Source organism: Mastigoproctus giganteus, chromosome 1 (genome assembly GCF_048544385.1).
Source record: "Mastigoproctus giganteus isolate SK-2022 chromosome 1, ASM4854438v1, whole genome shotgun sequence".
In the NCBI taxonomy this organism is placed as follows: domain Eukaryota; kingdom Metazoa; phylum Arthropoda; class Arachnida; order Uropygi; family Thelyphonidae; genus Mastigoproctus; species Mastigoproctus giganteus.
In genome coordinates this window covers 83,532,747-83,552,727 of record NC_143575.1, presented here as the reverse complement: position 1 = coordinate 83,552,727, position 19,981 = coordinate 83,532,747, and the positions used below count along the sequence as shown (strand labels likewise).

The 19,981-nt window shown below is 35.9% G+C and overlaps 2 protein-coding genes across 2 annotated transcripts in view; one reads left to right on the top strand and one right to left on the bottom strand.

The window, feature by feature from the left end:
* Positions 1–753, bottom strand: part of LOC150090947 (succinyl-CoA:glutarate CoA-transferase) — a 79,942-nt gene extending 79,189 nt beyond the window's left edge. Inside the window, exon 1 of the mRNA XM_090380784.1 lies at positions 647–753. Within this exon, the coding sequence (XP_090236910.1) occupies positions 647–734 (88 nt within the window). The 5' untranslated portion in view covers positions 735–753. The remainder of the gene's footprint in view (positions 1–646) is intronic.
* A 3,902-nt stretch (positions 754–4,655) lies between these two features.
* On the top strand, positions 4,656–5,195 carry Sbat (LSMD1 domain-containing protein Sbat). The gene has a single exon (XM_090380776.1). The coding sequence runs from the start codon at positions 4,739–4,741 to the stop codon at positions 5,105–5,107; it is 369 nt and encodes a 122-aa protein (XP_090236902.1). The 5' UTR covers positions 4,656–4,738; the 3' UTR covers positions 5,108–5,195.
* Positions 5,196–19,981: the final 14,786 nt, after the last annotated feature.

Below are 19,981 nucleotides of genomic sequence, written 5' to 3'. Positions count from 1 at the left end.
TCTAGACTAAAAACTGTTTTCCTTTATTTCTATAAAGGAAAACAGTTTCTGGTTTTTCCAACTTGTCTTTCTCTTTAAACCAGATAATTTCTTCCAATTAGGAGAAATATCATCAAAAAATAGAGGTTCTGGTGTTAGAATGAAATCTTTTATGCAGTGTATCCAATTTAAGAAACCAGTAAACTATTCAATTTTGCCAAGAACTTGGAATTTTTTTTGGGTTACTTAATTTAAATTTAATAGTTTTCTGATTATTAAAAACAGAACTATAGCATAATATATTTTTGTTAATGACTGTAATGATAAATACGTTTTTATGATATTGCCATATTTGTATTTATGATTAACTTTTATTATATTTAACACACATCAATTTACAAAACGATAAAACATAATAATAAACTTGCTGATTAAGCAGCTCTTATCAAATAGTAAAAAAATTCAAGGCCAGTTGCACTCGCTATCAAAGTAGGGCAGCTTACATGAACATCCCATGCTATATTAGAGACCCATTGAGAGAGGGGAAAAAGTCACTACTCGACTGAGGTCAAAGGTGAAGCATAAAGAAAATAAATGTACGTGATATACTGCTCATTTCTATTTAATACATACATTGCAACTTATATAAATTCTGAATTTCACATACTTGATATAAATCGTCGAGAGCGAAGCACAGAATCAATCTGGCGCTTCAAAAATTTTAAGGCATGATATTTATTTAAAACGCTAACCATTATAAAATTAAAACCTACTACTACTACGCTATAACAAGTGGCATGCACAACACACGCTGTCGACAGCTGGTATAACATAAAGCGCCATCTAGCCAAAAATCCCCAAAGACGTCTGTTTTACTTTTCTTTGTGATACAGTTATTATTATTATAATTTCTTGGCTAAATGCCTAAGAGTATGAAGGAGTTTACTTGTGCAAGGGTATTGCAAACACATAATTTCTACTATCAAGGTAGTTTTAATACATCGTTTCAATCTCATATTGTGAATACGTTAACAATTACCCCCGGGGGCTCACATCTGGTGAGTATGGACTTGGCACACCCAGGGTTCTGAGCTCGAAATGGATGTCATCATTCTTCTCTTTCATGGTGATTCCCTTCTACTTATACTGGGTAATTCAGAATTTTTTTTTTTTTTTTTTTTTTTGCTTGGTGCAGCATAAGCCTCAGGCTTCCTTGTACCATATGGCTAATAATAATAATGAGTTGACACGGTATTGCACTACCTCGAATAAGACTAATGTTACTTATTCTGGAGAACACTAATGTTACTTATTTTCGAAGGATACAGATGCATTACGTACATCATGCGTTGGCGTTTTCTTCCTTCCTAGGTGGTCACTAGCGCAGAAAGCACTTCCAGTTGGTGGGGCTGGATGATTTTGATAGCCAAAAGGGGGAGAGCACCAATTGCTTCACTTTCTTCCTTGGGAGACTGTCTCTGACATTTCGAGCCGACCCCTTGCCCGAACGCAAGTGACTTTATTCTGTGCGACACTCGACGCAGTATGAATATTATTTCTCTTTGAAATCATTCATCTATGGATGAGGTGCTTAGACCTGTTTAGCTTCCGCTTACGTCCAGTGGTAGTTTGGTCTTCGAAGTGACAAGAGGATGGTAGGTCCGCTGGACATTGGGGAAGATAGTAGCGCTATCTGGTGTATCTGCTGCATGCGGTATGTTACTCCGCCCTTGGGGATACGGTATGGTGTATGCCGAATTACCTAGAATTCTGTGAAATCGTGGAGGCTTGAGTCTGCTATATCCACTGCAACTCCACCTCCTTGTGCTGGCATTTCTGCTCTCGGCAGCTCCTTGTGTTGAAATTTCTGCTCTCAGCAGCTCCTGGCGCTGGTATTTCTCTTCTAGGCAGCTCCTAGTGCTGCTGGCTTTCCAACAGACTGTGAACAGATGCAGATCTTTCCAATGAGGTTTGTACTTTGTCTGAAATTTAATTATATGTATATTTTATTTTTTATGTAATTTGATTATTTTTCAATTTGTTCATATCAATCTTTTTTGGTTATGGCAGATTTTTTCCCTCCCTGTACTTGGGCAAACAGGAGAGGGAGTATATAAGCGTACTGTTAAATTATGTGTAACTGACAGCGGGGTTGCCATTAGTTGGCTGGGACCGCTTTATGTAATAATATCAGATAATAATATCAATATCAGTCGACCTTGGGAAAGACAGATCCGCTGGAGAACTTTCGCGATTTTTTTTATTAATTATTTTATTCATGTTTTATTATTATTCTAATTTATTAGTTCTTATTATACCGGTCTACAAGCGTGATAGAGCCGGGTTCGCTTCAGCCAAAGCGGGACTCGAACCAGGGTCATAACCACTGAGCCATCGTGCCCCATTTATTGTTATTATTAATGAGTTAAATTTTTTTAGAAATTTCGCATAAGAAACTAACGCCATGAGGATTTAGTATATCGTACCTATAAGTTATGTGTATTCTTGGCTTGGTTCTGTTGTTGCAATAAACCGATACCTATCCATTTCGCAAAATATTGATCTAGAACGAGTTTCAAGGAGCAGCAAACTGCTTCCACTGACTTCAATGCACAATTACAAATTAAAAATATAACTAATATATACAGTGGCGGATAAAAAAGTGCATCACCTTAAAAAAAAGTAACATTTGCAGTGAAACGTATAAGATTTGATTAGTGATTTTGTTTTTCGCAAAGCAAAGGTATTGCTTCTAGGTATTGCATCAGCCGTTTATATAAATACGGCATTGGAAGAGTATAACACGCTCATTAGTATCCTGTTTTGCAGAGATGTAAGCATAGCTCCATATGTTGTTGACACCAAGAGAAAAAGTGTAGCTGTTGCTTCGTCCCAGGAGGGCCCGTTTATGCGTACTATCGATGATAAAACAGGCCGCCACCAGTCAATAGTATCCCGGGTGCTGAAATTAAAGCGTTAAACTGGTAATGAAGAGAAGACCTGGATCAGGCCGTGAGATTGGCTACGCTTTCCCAAGATCGATATCTGAAACGGCTATGCCTTCATAATCGCCATGCTAGTGCTCGTGATCTAAAACTGGACTTTGAGATGGCCTTTGGTGTTCAAACAAATGCACGAACTATCCAAAGATGACCTTCAGTCTGCAAGTCACTTCACATTTTGGCCAGCTTATTCTTAAACTCTTTAGATAAATGTCCACCAAACGCATCAAGATATAACATACTACGCGGATTACACAGAGCACCCGGCTTCTATTCCAGACGACTTTTAGCTAGTCGTCCATCAACTCAGCCGTCATCCATCCATTTTTTCCCCTCCAATAACGCCTTCGGGGAAGATCTCATTCTTTGTTATCTTTTTGCGGTTTAAAATTATATATGGAGGCAACCTTCGTCCATAGGCAGTTACGCATAGTATCAGAGATACGTTGCTTTTCGTAACCCGTACTACTACTACTAATAATCTTGATTTCTTTATCATTGGCAGTATAATTTCGAGTCACATCAAAGAATTCCGCGGTTTCGTTAACATTTCTTTTGACTAAAATCGTAGTTTCGTTTTTTTCCTCAGTTGAATTACGTGTCGCTGGAAGGTAAGCAGTTGAAAGTCAGCAGAAAGTTTTTTGACAAATCGATATTAACCGCATTAACGATAGTCCTACAAGAAGCAAGAATAGGTCACAGCAGCCTCTTGTTGCTTTGAATTTTTTCCCCATTTATTCGAGGGAAGTGATAATTTCTCCTGCTTTCAGTTACATTGCTTTTCGTGTAATATGTAACCGTTTGTAATATGCAGTTGTATCTTGGGAAGAAAACCTAATAGCTTCACCTATTTGTGGGCCCTTTCTTAAGTCCAGTAAAGCAGTTGATGATTTGCAGTCATATCTCCACCGACGAATATTTGCTCCACTAATATCAATGATGTACGTCCTGCTTCTGTTTTTTCTGCGTACACAATAAGTTTTCGTTACAGTGCGACATCATACTGAAGTGACAAGATAAAAAGATGTGCAGGCACTCCCGCACGCCTGGCGATGTCCGTTCCACCCAACAACTACTTCTTCCGCAAATTTCTTTTGATGGCAATTGTAAGACGCACCCCAAATTCTTAAAATGTGGGTCTTAGAATCGATGAAATCTGTTAACAGACATTTCTCTGAAACAGTATCTTTTTTATATTTTATTTATTTATCACCGATGGAACTTTACTTTCACCCATATAATTGGCAAAAAATCCGTCTACTCAAGGCCATTCCGGACACTGCTTTAGTCAACTGAATTACTCTATTCTAAGATTTGGTTTAGTCAGCATGAAGCCACTGGAAAACTCCGTTGTGCTAATAAATGAAATAGACCAAGGAAATAAGTCCTCCACGTAAAACTTTAGGGAAGTATGATTTCCGTTTATCATAATTTCGCTTTTTGCTTCTTCTTACTTACTACATTAAATCAAGCGAAATTGGGTGAATTTTTGTCTAAATATCAAAAACGTTAGGCTGAGATATATTACCAGTGCAACAAAACTTAAGCAATTAACAAAAAAAAAAAAAATTTTACAGTAAGCATTTGGGTTCAGGCCATATTTTTTATTTTTTGGAGAATACTGAATATAAATTTTTCCATTTTGTAGGTGGCACTAGAGTCATTAAAGTAAACATGGTTGATTTGGAATGTGAAATCGACGGCATTAAATATTGAAACTGTAAGATTATAATTACACTTTCACGTTGGAAGCAGGTATGGGTTTACATATTAGCGACAATGCTAAAATTGATCCTGGAAGTTCAAACGATCACATTATAAACCAGTCCAATACCGAGGAGGCCAAAAGTCCACTCCGTCGTCGTCTCGAAAGTTGGCTGAATAAAAATATGAAAATCGAAATGACAGATGGGCGAATTTTGGTTGGCATTTTTCTTTGTACAGATCGCGACAGAAATGTAATATTAGGATCATGCTCAGAATATCTGAAACCTGAGGAAGATGGCATAGTGGAGGAACCGAGAGTTCTTGGTTTAGCAATGGTTCCGGGCCATCACATTGTATCTATTCATGTGGATGAAGACAAGCAGAGTGGTTCAACAGGATTTTATGAGGACAGCAAATGATAAAAAACTTTCCAGTGCGATTTCTCTTACATTAAATCTTAAATTAGTAATTTAAGCTTTAAGTGGTAAATAAAGTCTTAAATATGTTGATCTTGCTTCTAATTACCAAGCTGGTTTAGAGAATTTAGATGGGTAGCTCTGGCGAAAGTTTTTCCGAAGTCCACCGTTTTTATTTAAAATAAAATAAATAAAAAGTCTGTTTATACTCCACTACGGCCCTAGGGAATTGAGACATTCTCAAATTCACTGTAATTGCTTTGTTGCAAAGCAATTGCAGTTAGATAAAATAGTGCAACAGTGTGCCGTCCATTTTTTTTTTTTTTTTTTTTTTTGTGGTGACTGGAACATCTCAGAATATGCGAAACTGCACTTCTGTAAGTTACACAGTAACACCCACAATACTGGCAAATGAAAAATGGAGAAATTTATATTCAGTATTCTCCAAAAAATAAAAACCCACAATACTGGCAAATGAAATTCTCTTAACTCATTAATTTCATTAATAAGTTTTCAGTTGTATACAGAATCCCAAGTTTACTATTAATGGTCTGAAACCGCAATGCTCATTAATTATCATTAAATACAAAATATCAGATAACAGTATTCATTTGGTACATATTAGTTATCAATTATTTCATCAAAATTGACTCTTTACAAGTTTTTCTTAGTCATTAAGATATGTTGAGAATTCTGCAAGGTCATTGTTTACTTTCCATCAATGGTGGCAAGTAAATCTTTCACAGTTAGCATTAGTTGAGGCTTATGATGCAAGAAAACAAGCTTATACAGCATCAGCCAGTTTGTATCCAGCAGACATAGGACAATTTTTGAGGGGACCTCAACTTTCTTTTTTAAGTTCCGGTATCTCCCACTTATTCACTGGGACCAGCAACTTTATGTAGTGTAAAAAATGGGCTTAAATTCCAGGTGAGTTAGCAAACAGACACAATTTTAAACAATAAAATAGAACAAAATAATAACATAAAGTATAAATAAAACATGCAAGTGTTTAACTTACAAATAATCCAAGCTGGATATCATCATTCTTCTCTTCCTTGGCGATTCCCTTTTATTCCTCTTTCTCGGGGTAGTTCAGAAATTTTTTTGGCTGGTGCAGCATAAGCCTCAGGCTTCCTTGCAACATGGCTAATAATAATAATAAACTGATCATATATGAGGGGTGATTTTTTTTTAAAGAAAGAGCTAGATGCAGAGGAGGTAGAAATCAGCTTAAAGTATTGTACAATTGGAAGCTGATTTTTTTTCTTAATTTCTTTATTTGTATTTTCATGTTATGCGGTGAAAATTTGTATTTTCACCACATAACATGCAAATTAGCCTATGAACACTTGTGTTCATAGGCTAATTTTGTGCCAAAATCCCTAAAACAAGAACAATGGTAATATATACATATCTTTTTATCAACAGTTTTCATTTTTCAAATTTTAAACATTACACAGTAGGGCTTGGGGCCAGGAAATATCTTGGGAGCACAATCTGCCCCTCTAGGCAATACCAATTTTATTGCAAAAATGGAAGATAAGTGGATACCAGGCTAATGATGGAAATATGTACAATAAGTAGAATAAGATCAATATTCCATTCCCTTTATATCTGTTCAAGTTTGCAAAAAAGATCACAGTCATTTTAATTTGGCTTTGGTTATATATGCCAACTTCATCCTTGTTACTCTGATATTGCACAAAAATACACTGCCTGGCCATTTTATTAGGGCCATAATTGCCACTGGCCCAAACTGGTACTCCAGCATATGTAACTTCAGTCAACAAGATAATAAAGAGTGACATGAGGAATATCAGACCACTATGTAACAAAGTTGTCCTGAAATCTGGAGTTGTACAATCTGAGTAATATGCTGATGAACACATACCTTTTCAGTTTAACAGATTCATTGGAATTGAGATGACCGGGATGGATTTAGTATCTTCTCTGTGTTCTTCAAACCATACTTTCACACATTTAGTCTAGGGGCTAAGTGGTATGCCCTAAAAACATGCCTCACACCTTTACACCTCCAGCAGCCTGTACTGGCAAGAAGGTGCAATGTACAGGATAGTTCCAGCAGCTCTTGTGATTTCTTCCAAGGTGCATTTTTCCATCGTTGCTGAAAAGCATAAATTGGGATTTCCAGGCACCAATGTAGCCATATTTTCTGGCTGGTGTCTGAGATCAGTGGCTTCTGTATGGGTCTCATAGTATATGGTTTTGGGTACTAATGCTTTGTATTGTTCCTCCACTAAATGTAGAATTTAATTGTTCTATCACCTGGCAACAACTTAATAATTCATTTCCGATGTCATGGACCATACTCCATAATCTTATATATTCAGCCATAATTGCATCTGTTCACTGCTGTTTTCTGGACATCTTTCCATTTGTTAGACTTGAATGACACTAGTCTTTTGATATTTGACAAGTGCAGCCCTCTTCTCTGCTCCGGTACTTGCTAAATGCACACCAACAATCATACCTCTTTGGAAGTCTATCAGATGCAAGGAAGGCTTTAAATGGGTTGAGTAAACGAGTCCTTACTCTTTCTCAGACACACATAAGTGTGTCTGAGAAAGAGTAAAGTCCCAAGAAAGTGGGGACTAAATTGAAAAAGAATAGTTGTGCAAAAATTTGCTTTCAGCCAGAGAGTAACTGATTGTTGGAAACAAACTTCCATCTGGTATTGTGGAAGTGGATAATTTAAATAAATTTAATGAAGCATTAGACAAATTATTAGAGGGAATGAACAGATGAAGTGGGTAAGGTTTTTTTTGACTGATGCTATAAGCTGTTCCTTGCATCATTTGCCACTACTAATACTAAGCTCTTATCTGTTTCCCATTGCTGGTGAACTGATTTGAGGAGAAGTCTAGTCACACAGCTTCTTAGTGCTTTTCTGAACACATTCACATGATTGATTTAAATATTTTTGCATACACTATTGCATAAAGCCTAAACTTCCATGATCCTAAGAAAGTGGCCAGACACTGTAGAACTTCCCAAAATAAAGTATTTTGCTGTTTAAGAAGTATCTGTTATCAAAGCTATTTCAGTGGAATTGCCATCTCATCAGGTGGGAAGACAACAGATGGTACATATTTTTCATTTTTTTTCACAGATTAAAGGAAAGAAAATAATCCAATTATTCTACTTAGTTCATCACAGTGATTACAGCCTGTTCTGACAGATTACTTGGAAAAAAAGTGATGCTGTACTGGAGCGACTTTTAATTGGCACTATGCTAAAAAATACTTATCTTTTTTGCAGGCTAGAATAGAAATAAAGGGACAGTGTGATGTTGTTCAAAATGAGGGTAGAATGACTGCATTACATTTGAAAAATGTAATTCAAACTGCATTACATTTGAAAACTTCATATAATGCACATGTTTAATTTTTTTTTTTTTAAATACCAAGTCTTTATTGAAGACTAGAAGAGAATTAAAGGTAGAAATAACTCTTTTATTGTACATATTTCCTATATTCCATTCTACATAAGAGGGTGGTTCAAAACACTTGTAGAGTTATCTGAACATACTATGCATAGTATGTCTAGACCAGGGGTGGGCAACAGCCGGCCTGCGGGCCACATCCAGCCCGTGACGATGTTGAATCCGGCCCCCTTGGTAAATGCATAAATATAGAAAATCCATACCTGACTACACTCGCCGTAAACGTTCGTCTTAATTCGGTTCAATCGGGAATCGCGGCCAGTACAACAGTAACCAAGTGATTCTACGCAGCGTCAAAGAGTTATTTCCTAATTATTATTGTAGCATCGATCGAACGAAGTTCCTTTGGGTTTGACTTCTTATTGAAAAAAATAATATAATATTGGTGCGAGATATTTTATGTTTTATGCCTTTTCTAATTATTACAATTTTTAATTTAATATAATTTATAGCCCATAAAATGAGCCAATTAAAAAAAAAAGAAAAATTGATGCCGAATGCCGCATTTTCAATGATAATTGGACATTCAGATATTTTTTTTTAAAATACATTAATAATTTGGTAATTCAAGTAATATAACATTTTTTAGGTTCTGATTTTTTTAATTAAATCGTTCAATCTATTCCGGCCCGCATCATGATGCGAAAATTTCATTCGGCCCGCTGACGAAAAAAGTTGCCCACCCCTGGTCTAGACCATTCTAAAAATGTTCAAAGCACAACCTGGAAAGGCACATCTTTGCCACTCAAAAAATTCCATTCTGAAATTTTATGAAGAGAGTAGGTGCTACCATTCAATAGTGCATCCTTGTGTAATGGTATTATCTACCAACAGATTTTTTTTTGCAGGTTTTACATTTATATTTTTCCGTTTCTGTTTAACATACAAAAATAAAGAATTGTGAACTTTGGTACTGTTGTCAACTATATATAGTTGATTGGCATATCTGGAAAGGAGGTCCATGCTAATATGCTAGCATCACTGGAGGACTCTGATACAATGTATTTCACTGATGCTAGTGATATGCAAATTTATCCACGGAAGAGAGTCATGTGAAGGTGAGTGCCATTACGGTTACTCAACATCTGTTATTTCAGAAATGGTAACAGTATGGAAAGGGTGATAGAAAAGATTGTTACATGATTGTTAAACACAATGCTAAATCCGATGGCATAATCTAAAGGCGGTGCATATATGCTGATCAGATACGTGAAGATGAAAAAGTTTCACAAATGGTAAACAGTGACCAGAAAGCCTCCGGTATTAAGATCTCAGAAAACTTTTAGAGAGATTTAGGCAGAATCCTGGGAATTTTTTACTCTGTTTCATAACTATGAATGATAAGTATAATCTGGAATCAAATCTCCATCACCCAAGAAATTCAATGCTGTCTAGTCAGCATGCAAGGTGACAGCCTCCATTCTTTAGAATGCTTAGGGGTGGTGCTTGTTGATTACGTTGATCATGCAACCACACTCACAGGCTAGCATTACAATTAATAATGAATATTGTATGTAGCCATGGGGTATCCAACTTGTAGGCTGCATGCAACCCATTCCTTCACATTGTGTGACCAATAGCCACATAGGCAGTCCTAAGTGTTATGCATCCACAAAGTTTAAAACTGGCATGTCATAAAATATATCACACTGACCTATGAAATATATTTTTTTAGTAATAAGAGATATTTCTGTATTGTTTTTTGTGAAGTATATCTGCATATCCCCCTTGATATGTAAACAATATTATGATAACCATATAATAAAAATGCTATTAGTGTTATGAAATAATTGTTGGGTTTTGAATTTTATTATTAAATATAAAAAAAATTAAACTGTAAAACTTAGATAACATTTTAATTTGAAAAATGCATAATTAGTGCTAAGAAACTATTCCTCTTGCCTACTGCCCATGTCATTAACTACTGTGCTAACACATTAGATAATGACAGCAAACTTAGGCATCAAACTTGATGCCTTCATATTTATTAATACCTATATTAAAAACAATAAGAGGCTCAACAATAACCCTGTGGTACCCCACTCATCATTCAAGGGGGTGGCCAAAAAGTTCTCAGAATGGAGCATAAAAGACATGAGTACAAAATTATTATTTCATTTTTTTCAGTGTATTCACTCCAAAGTTCAACTCCAAAGTTTGAACTCTGAAGTTCAAATGATAAAGAGCAAACACCAGGCTTCCACAGCAGCTTTTTGTTTGCTCTTTATCATTTTTAAAATGGGTTCTATGAAAATGAAATTTGAGGTTTCTGAACAAGCAATACTTGGGGCCAGATCTGTGCTGTATAGGGAGGGATTTAAATATTCAAATCCACATTTATGAATTTTAGTGTGTGCAATACAGGCTTTGTGCAGAGGTGCATTGTCATGTACAAAACAATGGCCCAATTTTCCATGTCTTTTTTCCCAAATTGCAGCTTTTAACTTTGGCATAAGGCTAGCATAACATTCCTCTGTTACTGTTGTTTTAAGTGCAAGATAATCAATTAACAACAATTCTTTTGTGTCCCAGAAAATTGAGACTAACACTTTTCAAGTTGATGCTCAGTTTTGACCCATAGTAGTAACTTGCTCCCAATGCTTCATTGTACCAATACACACAAATGAGCAATCTTATTTTTTATTTGATTTTATTATTATTATTATTTTTTTTTTTATGGCCAAATTTATTCGATGATTGTTTTCTGCAGCAACATGTTCAAGAGGCAACCAGAGAGGGTAATACTCTTGATCTGGTTATCAGCAGTGATCATTCGTGTATTAAGAATTTGCAGATAAAGGAACCACTAGGTGGCAGTGATCACAGTGTACTGATGTGGGATTTACTTAAAGATATAATTACCATCAGGGGTAAAGGAAAGAGTTTTTGCTTCCATAAAGGTGAGTACAGTGGTCTCAGACAGTTTTTAAATTCTCTACAGTGGGATCAGCTGACGATATTACCAAGAGTAAATTTTAAGTGGGAAGCATTCAAGGAATTAATCGTGGATGCTACTAAAAGTTTCATACCTATTAAGAAATATTGTTCAAGGTTTAAGCCTAAATGGTTATCAAATGAACTAATGAGACTCGTGACTGAGAAGAAAAATGCATGGGATGCATATAAATTATCAAGCGATACAGAAGCCTATGGCAGATATAAGCTAGTCTGTAATCAGGTCACAAAGGAGGTTAGGCAGGCAAAGGCAGATTACGAGAAATCTTTGGCAAAAGATGCTAAGAAAAACAGCAACGATTTCTTTACTTATATAAACTCTAAAAGGAAGAGGATGAATCTGATTGGTCCACTTGATATCGATGGTTCGACCGTTGATGATCCTGCTCAGATAGCAAACAAACTGAATGAGTATTTCGCATCTACAATCACACATGAGTTATTAAGGTTTGAAAATGGCAGAAGGTTATCAAATTGTAGCAGGGTGCTTAATGATTTTGTAATAACTGAAAACAAAGTGGAGGAGAACTTATTGAAGTTAAACATAAGAAAGGCACCTGGGGTGGATGGGATCTATCCAGTTATATTAAAGGAGGCGGCAAAGCAACTAAGGAAATCCTTAGCCATAATTATGAGAGCATCCTTGGACTCAGGGGAGGTTCCCACGGACTGGAGATGTGCAAATGTATCCCCAATTCACAAAGGGGGATCGAAGGGTGACACGAGTAATTACAGACCAGTGGAGTCACTGGTTAAAGATGCATTGCAGGATCATCTACACAAGACTGCAGTAATAATTCAGACACAGCATGGGTTTGTTAAGGGAAAGTCTTGTCTGACAAATTTGATAGGCTATTATGATGTGGTTACAAAGGAACTGGATGCAAAAAATAATTTTGATATATATTTGGATTTCAGGAAAGCTTTTGACACTGTTGCACCTGGAAGACTATTGTACAAATTGGAGCAGAATGGTATTAAGGGTAAGTTGCTACAATGGATAAAAGGGTGGTTGAGTGGGAGAAGATAGAGGGTGGTAATCAATGGGTGCTGCTCTTCATGGACTAATGTTATTAGTGGAGTCCCACAGGGTTCAGTGTTGAGTCCTCTGTTGTTTTGTATATTTATCAATGATATTGATGAAGGTATATCAGGCTTAGTGTGTCGAAGTTTGCAGATAACACAAAGGTTGGCAGGGTTGTTAATGACAGTAATGGCAGTGTGCTACTGCAACAAGATCTAGATAATTTGGGCAGATGGGCTAAGAAGTGGCAACTGAAGTTTAACCTTGACAAATGCAAAGTACTGCATATAGGTAGAAGTAACCCCAGAGAAATGTACCAACTGTGTGGTACTACACTTAAGGTGGTAGAAAATGAAAAAGACCTGGGAGTAATTGTGCAGTCAGATATGAAGTTTTCTGAGCAATGCAGACAGGCTGCCAGGGCAGGGTTTTGTCAATGATATATAGGACTTGCTAGCAGGGAAAAGGAGGTGATTGTCCCTCTGTATAAGGCAATGGTCAGGCCACGCCTTGAGTACTTGCGTACAGGTCTGGAGGCCTCATTTTAGGAAGGATGTAGATTTGCTTGAGCGTGTACAGAGAAGGGCAACAAGACTGGTGAGGGGAATGAAGGGATCCTCTTACCAAGAGAGGATTAAGTTCTGCAAATTGCCGTGGTGCGATGATCTGATTGAGGTGTATAAAGCCTTGAATGGGTTGAGCACGCTGAATTCTGATGGGATCCTTCCATTTGTTCAGATTATGAACCTAAGGGGGCATAAATTCAAATTAAGAAAAGACAGATGTAGAATGGATGTGCAGAAATTTGCCTTTAGCCAGTGGGTGGTTAATTGCTGGAACAAACTTCCATCTGTCGTGGAAGTTGATAGGTTAAATAGATTTAAGGAGGAACTGGACAAGCATTTGGAGGGAATGGTGTGATTTTTTTTTTTTTTTTTTTGGCTGATGCTGCATAAGCTCATACACTTGCTTTCTTGCATCACGTGCTACTACTACTACTATATGCTGAATTTGCCATTTGGTTAAAAATAAAACAATTCTGGATTTGGGAAGTTGAGCTGAACATCACTAAAACATTCACAGATTTTTTGGAAAAGAAAATTAAAATAAACAAACAATAAAAACGGTACAAAATCTGATTAACCTTCAGGTTAGGCCACTGACAGATCAGAATGAAACTTATCAAAAGGTGTATCACATTTTCTATCTTAGAATAACGTAATACTGTACTAAACTTTTTATTTTGCTATGCAAACTGTATAACAGCCAGTTGAAATAATTAAATATACATGGTATCAGTAATACTACATAAAAGAAGCAAGCAAAAAATAAATTATGGGAAAAAAATCACTCCCAATTTACTAAATTTTGACATATGACTCATTCCTCACTAATGCATAGTGCTTATAAATTGAAAGTTAACTGTAATCTGGATTCCTAAAGGTTTACTAGCAGTGGGCTCATGAAAGCAAGCTATCAGAATTTTAAAAGCATGATTTGGATATCGACTCTGACTGCAAACAAATATGGATGTTTGTAGTTTGGAAAGTCCTTAAATATAGCTGGATGTAGAGCTGCTGGAACAAGTACAGAGAAGGGCAACAAGATTATTGAATGGAACAAAGGATTGCTCTTATGAAGAAAGGCTTAAGTTTTGCAAATTACAGTGTCTGGAGACTAGGCACCTTGTGAGGTGTATAAAGCCTTGAATGGTTTGAGCATGCTCAGTGCTGATTGGATTCTTCCCCTTGCTCAGAATAATTACCTGAGAGGGCATAAATTCAAATTGAGGAAAAGCAGTTGTAGGATAGATGTGCTGAGAGGGCATAAATTCAAATTGAGGAAAAGCAGTTGTAGGATAGATGTTTGCCTTTAGCCAGTGGGTAGTTGATTGCTGGAACAAACTTCCATCTGTCGTAGAAGTTGATAGTTTAAACAGTTTCAAGGCAGAACTAGACAAACACTTGAAGCTAGTGGATGGGTGAAATAAGAAGGTTTTTTTTTTTTTTTTTGGCTGATACTATATAACCTTCCTTGCATCATCTGCCTTCACTAATGCTAATGTTCCACAAAAGAAAAATACATGGTCGAGAGGATTGTGATGGTTCAAAATATAAACAGACCATTATCAATTATGTAAAAGGTTGCATTTTTAAAGATTCTTGATAGTGGAACTTCTTTTTTTTTATGATTATTCCAAACACAAAATGTATTTGAACATATAGTATTTAGTGTCATGCATGAGTTAAATGGTGAGAAGACAGAAGGTGTTGACCTTGCTGATATTAAATTTCTGCAGCTTGTAATATCTGGGAAATATATGCAAAATATGGTTGTTCCAAAGAAACATAAGTAGAAGGGGTTGATGAAGAGAAAAAGTTAATTCAAGCTTTTGAACAGATGTTGAATAGTTGAGACACGTTTCTGGACTGGTTTGAAGGAAAGCAGCAGAATTTCAGAACAGTGTCCATTGAGATATCAGTAGAAAAGGCATACAGCAGAAATTGAATGTTCCTGTGATAGGGGTGGGGGGAGAGAGAGAGAGAAGAGATTGTAAGATTTTTAAGTCAGGTTAATTAATGGATCCTTAATTAACCTGACCATGCAGCCACTCATAAATAATTTATGCAGTATTAGAAAACAGAGGTAACTAAGCAATGGCAGATGTACCATGAGCAGCAGACAGAAAAATATACAGACACATGGTCACCCATAAATACAATCAAACTTGGTTATAATGAGCATCAAGGGCCGGACAAAATTTCCTCGTTATAAACGTTACTTGCTATATCAGTGATAGCAGATATGAGGAAGCCCCTGGGACCATTAAACAATGAACACTTTATATCAGTGATGAGTTAAATCTGCCTCCTATTTTTTTTTAAATTCTCAAAAACTTGATAAAAAGATAGATTCAAAAAACAAAAGAAATATTAGAGATATTAAACCATACACTTAATACTAAATACAATTTATTTCTCTGTAATTAAAAAGCATACTATTTAATAATAATAATAAACAATTTCAATTAGTCTTTATTTATGTATCTTAGAAATGATGTTTGTTTTAAAGATTTCACTTTGATATTTCTTAAGTTTCCCCTTAAAATACTCAACGCGTTAGAAGTCTTATCACTTGCCTCAGTTCCTTCAAAAAAATTTACTAATGTGTCCATTGCACCTTGAGCTTGTGAAATTGTCAGAACTGATTTTAATTCACTTTCAGTTGTCATGATATCATCACAATCATCGTCATTATCATCTTTGTTGAGCACAGCATCTACATCACTCTCTGTAGGAAGACCACTAGTTAATAAGTTGTCATTGACTCATACAAATTCATCGATGTTATCTGTATTAAAACTTACAACGTTGTTACATAGCAACCATTCGGATAATGGTAAGCTGTTTTCTTTGTTTCCATCTTCTTCATCTACAATTGAAATTTCATTTGAATTTAATTTCGATTTTTTGAATAGCTCCTTATTCCAATCCTTTATGCATTCCTGAAAAATATCCGGAGTCATCCAAGCTTTCTTGTTTGCCGTGTAAATAGTAGGAAGTTTCCTTACGTTTTTGAAACACTGAGGTGTTAACGATTTACTGATGACAGATTTTTTTTTTTTTTTTTTTATCAGTTCCTGTCATATTTGTGCATATCAACACCGTAAAGTGAGCCTTTGTTTTTTTCCACCAATACATTTTTCCCCTTTGAATTTAAATGTATTGTAATGTGTAAAATTATAAAAAAGTTCTGTTTTGTCAGCATTGTTGTAGTAGTAGTAATAGAGGCATGTGATGCAAGAAAGCAAGTGTATGAGTTTATAATCCCAGGGACTCACATCTGGTGGTACTGGCTTGGCACACCCAGTGTCCTGAGCTGGATATCATCATTCTTCTCTTTCTTGGTGATTCCTTTATTCTTCTGACTCTTGCTCTCTTTCAGGGTAACTCGGGAATTTTTTTTTTGCTGGTGCAGCATAAGCCTCAGGCTTCCTTGCCCCATATGGCTAATAATAATAATAATGTAGCATCAGCCAAAAAAAATAAAAAATTTGACACAACCATTCCCACTTAAAGTTTGTCCAATTCCTCCTTGAATTTATTTAAGCTATCAACTTCCACAATGACAGACGGAAGTTTCTTCCAGCAATTAACCACCCGCTAGCTAAAGGGAAATTTCTGCATCATATCTATAACTGTCTTTCCTCAATTTGAATTTATGCCCCTGTGGGTTCATAATCTGAGCATGCGGAAAAATCCCATCAGAATCCAGTGTGCTCAACCCATCCAAGGCCTTGTACACCTCAATCAGATCATCTCACAGGTGCCTAGTCTCCAGCCACTGCAATTTTCAGAACTTAAGCCTTTTTTTTTCTTAAGAACTTAAGCCTTCTTTGTTGTCCTTCTCTGTACACGCTCAAGCAACTCTACATCCTAAAATGAGACCTCCAGACCTGTACGCAGTACTTAAGGCCTGACCATTGCCTTATACAAAGGGACAAACACCTCCTTTTCTCTGCTTGCCAAATTCCTGTATATCATTGACAATACCCCATGACCTGCTCTGACAGCCTATCTGCATTGCTCAGAAAACTTCATATCTGACTGCACAATTACTCCCAGGTCTTTTTCATTCATTTTCTACCGCCTTATGTGTAGTACCACACAGTTGGTACATTCCTCTGGGGTTACTTCTACCTATATGCAGTACTTTGCATTTATCAATGTTAAACTTCAGTTGCCACTTCTCAGCCCATCTGACCAAATTATCTAGATCCTATTGCAGTAGTACAACTGTTGTAGATGTCTTCATCATTGAAATTTTTCCTGATTTCTGCCCAAACACGGTCGATCCATTTATTTGCCATTATTGGATCTGCAGATCGAGATTCTCCACTAATTTTTGCATAAATGATGTTATGTCAGTTTTTAAATCAATCCAGCTTGTTACACACAAAATCGTCAGGTCTAAACTGTTTAGCAAATTTTTCCATTTAAGCCTTCAAGATCGGACCGTCTATTGAAAATCCAGCACTTCTTTGCGTGGTGAACCATTGAAGCAATACATCATCAATTTTGGTAACCTCGCACTTTCTAATTTTTTTTTTTTTTTGGTTATGTTCTTTTCCTGCCAATATGTAAACATCTTTATTCTTCCACAATGTCAATACACTTGAAGAGAACAAAGAAGCCTTTTTAGACACTTCAAAATTTTTTGCACCAGTTTTAACTCACGAATAATTGACCTTTTCGCGAATCGAGAGACACTACTTTCTTTTGTTAGTAGACATGTTTCTGAAGGAAGGGTTCGTTTCTAACTGATGACTTTAAAATTATAAAGTGATCTGCATACAAAGTTCTTAGAAGTCCCGAAATAGATTTATTGTTCAGTGAATACAAGACAATCTGTAAATAGGGTAATGCGACAAGCAGAACGCCAATGCACTATTGTATAGCCCTCGTCCCCGGAAGGACAAGTCATAAACCGGCCACTGATCTGATGCAGGTGGTCATAAAGCTAAGTCGCCCTTTTAATTTTTGTCTATTCCAAGAATTAGATTTTTTTGACTACCCGAGCAATTAAGAATGTTTACATAGTTACCAAAATTTGTTTGGTATATCCGTAAATTAAAATCATTATGGCTTTTTGCTCATTACAGCCATGATCTCGTTATTTCCATGCTCGTTATAACCAAGTTCAACTGTAGTTTATATTATAAAAAAAAAGACAAAGATTAGTTTCATGATCTATTATCTGTATATGATGACAAAAACTGTAAGCGTAACTGATTGCATTAATTATACAGCCACAAAGTTCTCATTAGAAACTTTCAAATTGTTTTTACACAAAAAATAAAAAATACTTTCTAATTTAGTCAGTTTTTCTATGGCATACAAAAATTGTTATATTTTTCTTTATTTTTGCAAGCAGGTTGGAAAAAGTTTACCATAACTGCTCTAGCAGCTAAAGAGAAGTTTTGGGAGCAGTGCTCCAAATGTGGGAACAATATTCCATGGTAAGGCAGATTTCAGATTTGTACAAAGTCAGCTGTTTTGGGAAAAAAAGTAATGCCAAGAAGAAACGTTTGGAAGCAATATTTGATATGCTTATGGCTGAGATTAGAAAATCAGGGTTCTCTCCAATAAAGATATGCAATCTTGTTTGTGGGTGGTTGATCATTGAAATGAACTTTGATTTGTTGTTATGGAAGTGGGTAGTTTGAATAAATTCAAGAACTAGACAAATTATTAGAGGGGATGGATGGGTGATGTGAGAAGTTTTTGGCTGATGTAAGCTTGTTTTCTTGTATCATGTGCCACTACTAATATTAATTTGAGTTTTTTTGAACATGAGTAGATTTTTTTTTTTTTTTTTGTTGTTGTTGTTGTTGCGAGAAATAAGACAACTGTTTTAGGAACCAGTGAAGTTAACTATGTTTTAATAATATCACTAAAGAATTACTTGGATATGATCAGCATTTAAGGAATTTGTGGGTGAATATGCAAAAGGTTGTAACTGTTTGTACAAGTAGGGTTTTCAAACTGAATGGTAAGAATGCAGCATGCTTTCATCAGTAAATTATAGACAGGATTTCAAATCAGTGGGAGAAGGTCATTAATATACAAGAGGAAGAGAGAAAAACAACAGAACCATCATGAATTCCAACATTAGTTAAGAAATCAGGGAGGAGGAGAGCCATTTGGCATCACTAGAAGTGCATGGTTGGAGAGAAAATTGGCAAAACACAAGCCAAACCATAAAGAGGAAGCATGTTTCGAAGGCCATTATGCCAAATAAAATCACAATAAAAAAGTCATAGAAATATTCATGAGCACAACCGCTTGAATTTCTCCAAACTTTTCCATTCAGTTTTTTTAGATAAGTAATGTAACCATGATATCACTGATAGATTGATACTGATGGAATCCAGATTAGTGATTGAACTGATTGTTGTTGGTTTTTTTTTTTTTTTTGTCAAAAAGGATTTAAATAATGGAAAAAATTTTCTACACTTATTTAGTCAGATGAAAGGTTTAAGGTACTATGAGAGTTGACAGCTGATGAATTTTCCCATTACTTTGTCAAGAGAGGGTCAACAGCAATGGGACAATAACTTAAAAGGGAGGGATTTGTCACTCTTTTTAGGAACTGGGTGAATATGAACAGATGTCCATGTAGCTATAAAAACACCAGTGGAATGAGTTTAAGGTGACATAAAACAGGAGTAAGCCCTGTAGCATGTTTAAAATAAAGTGGAGAAATGCCATGACATGAAGACTTGTTGGCATCAAGGTTATTCAGAATTGTTTTAATGACCTATTGGAAGGCCAAGAGAGGCAATGAATAGAATACATTGCATGGTAGGAGAAGACTTACCGAGATCATCAATACAAAAGTTAGAGGAAAAGTAAGATGTTAATAAAGCTAC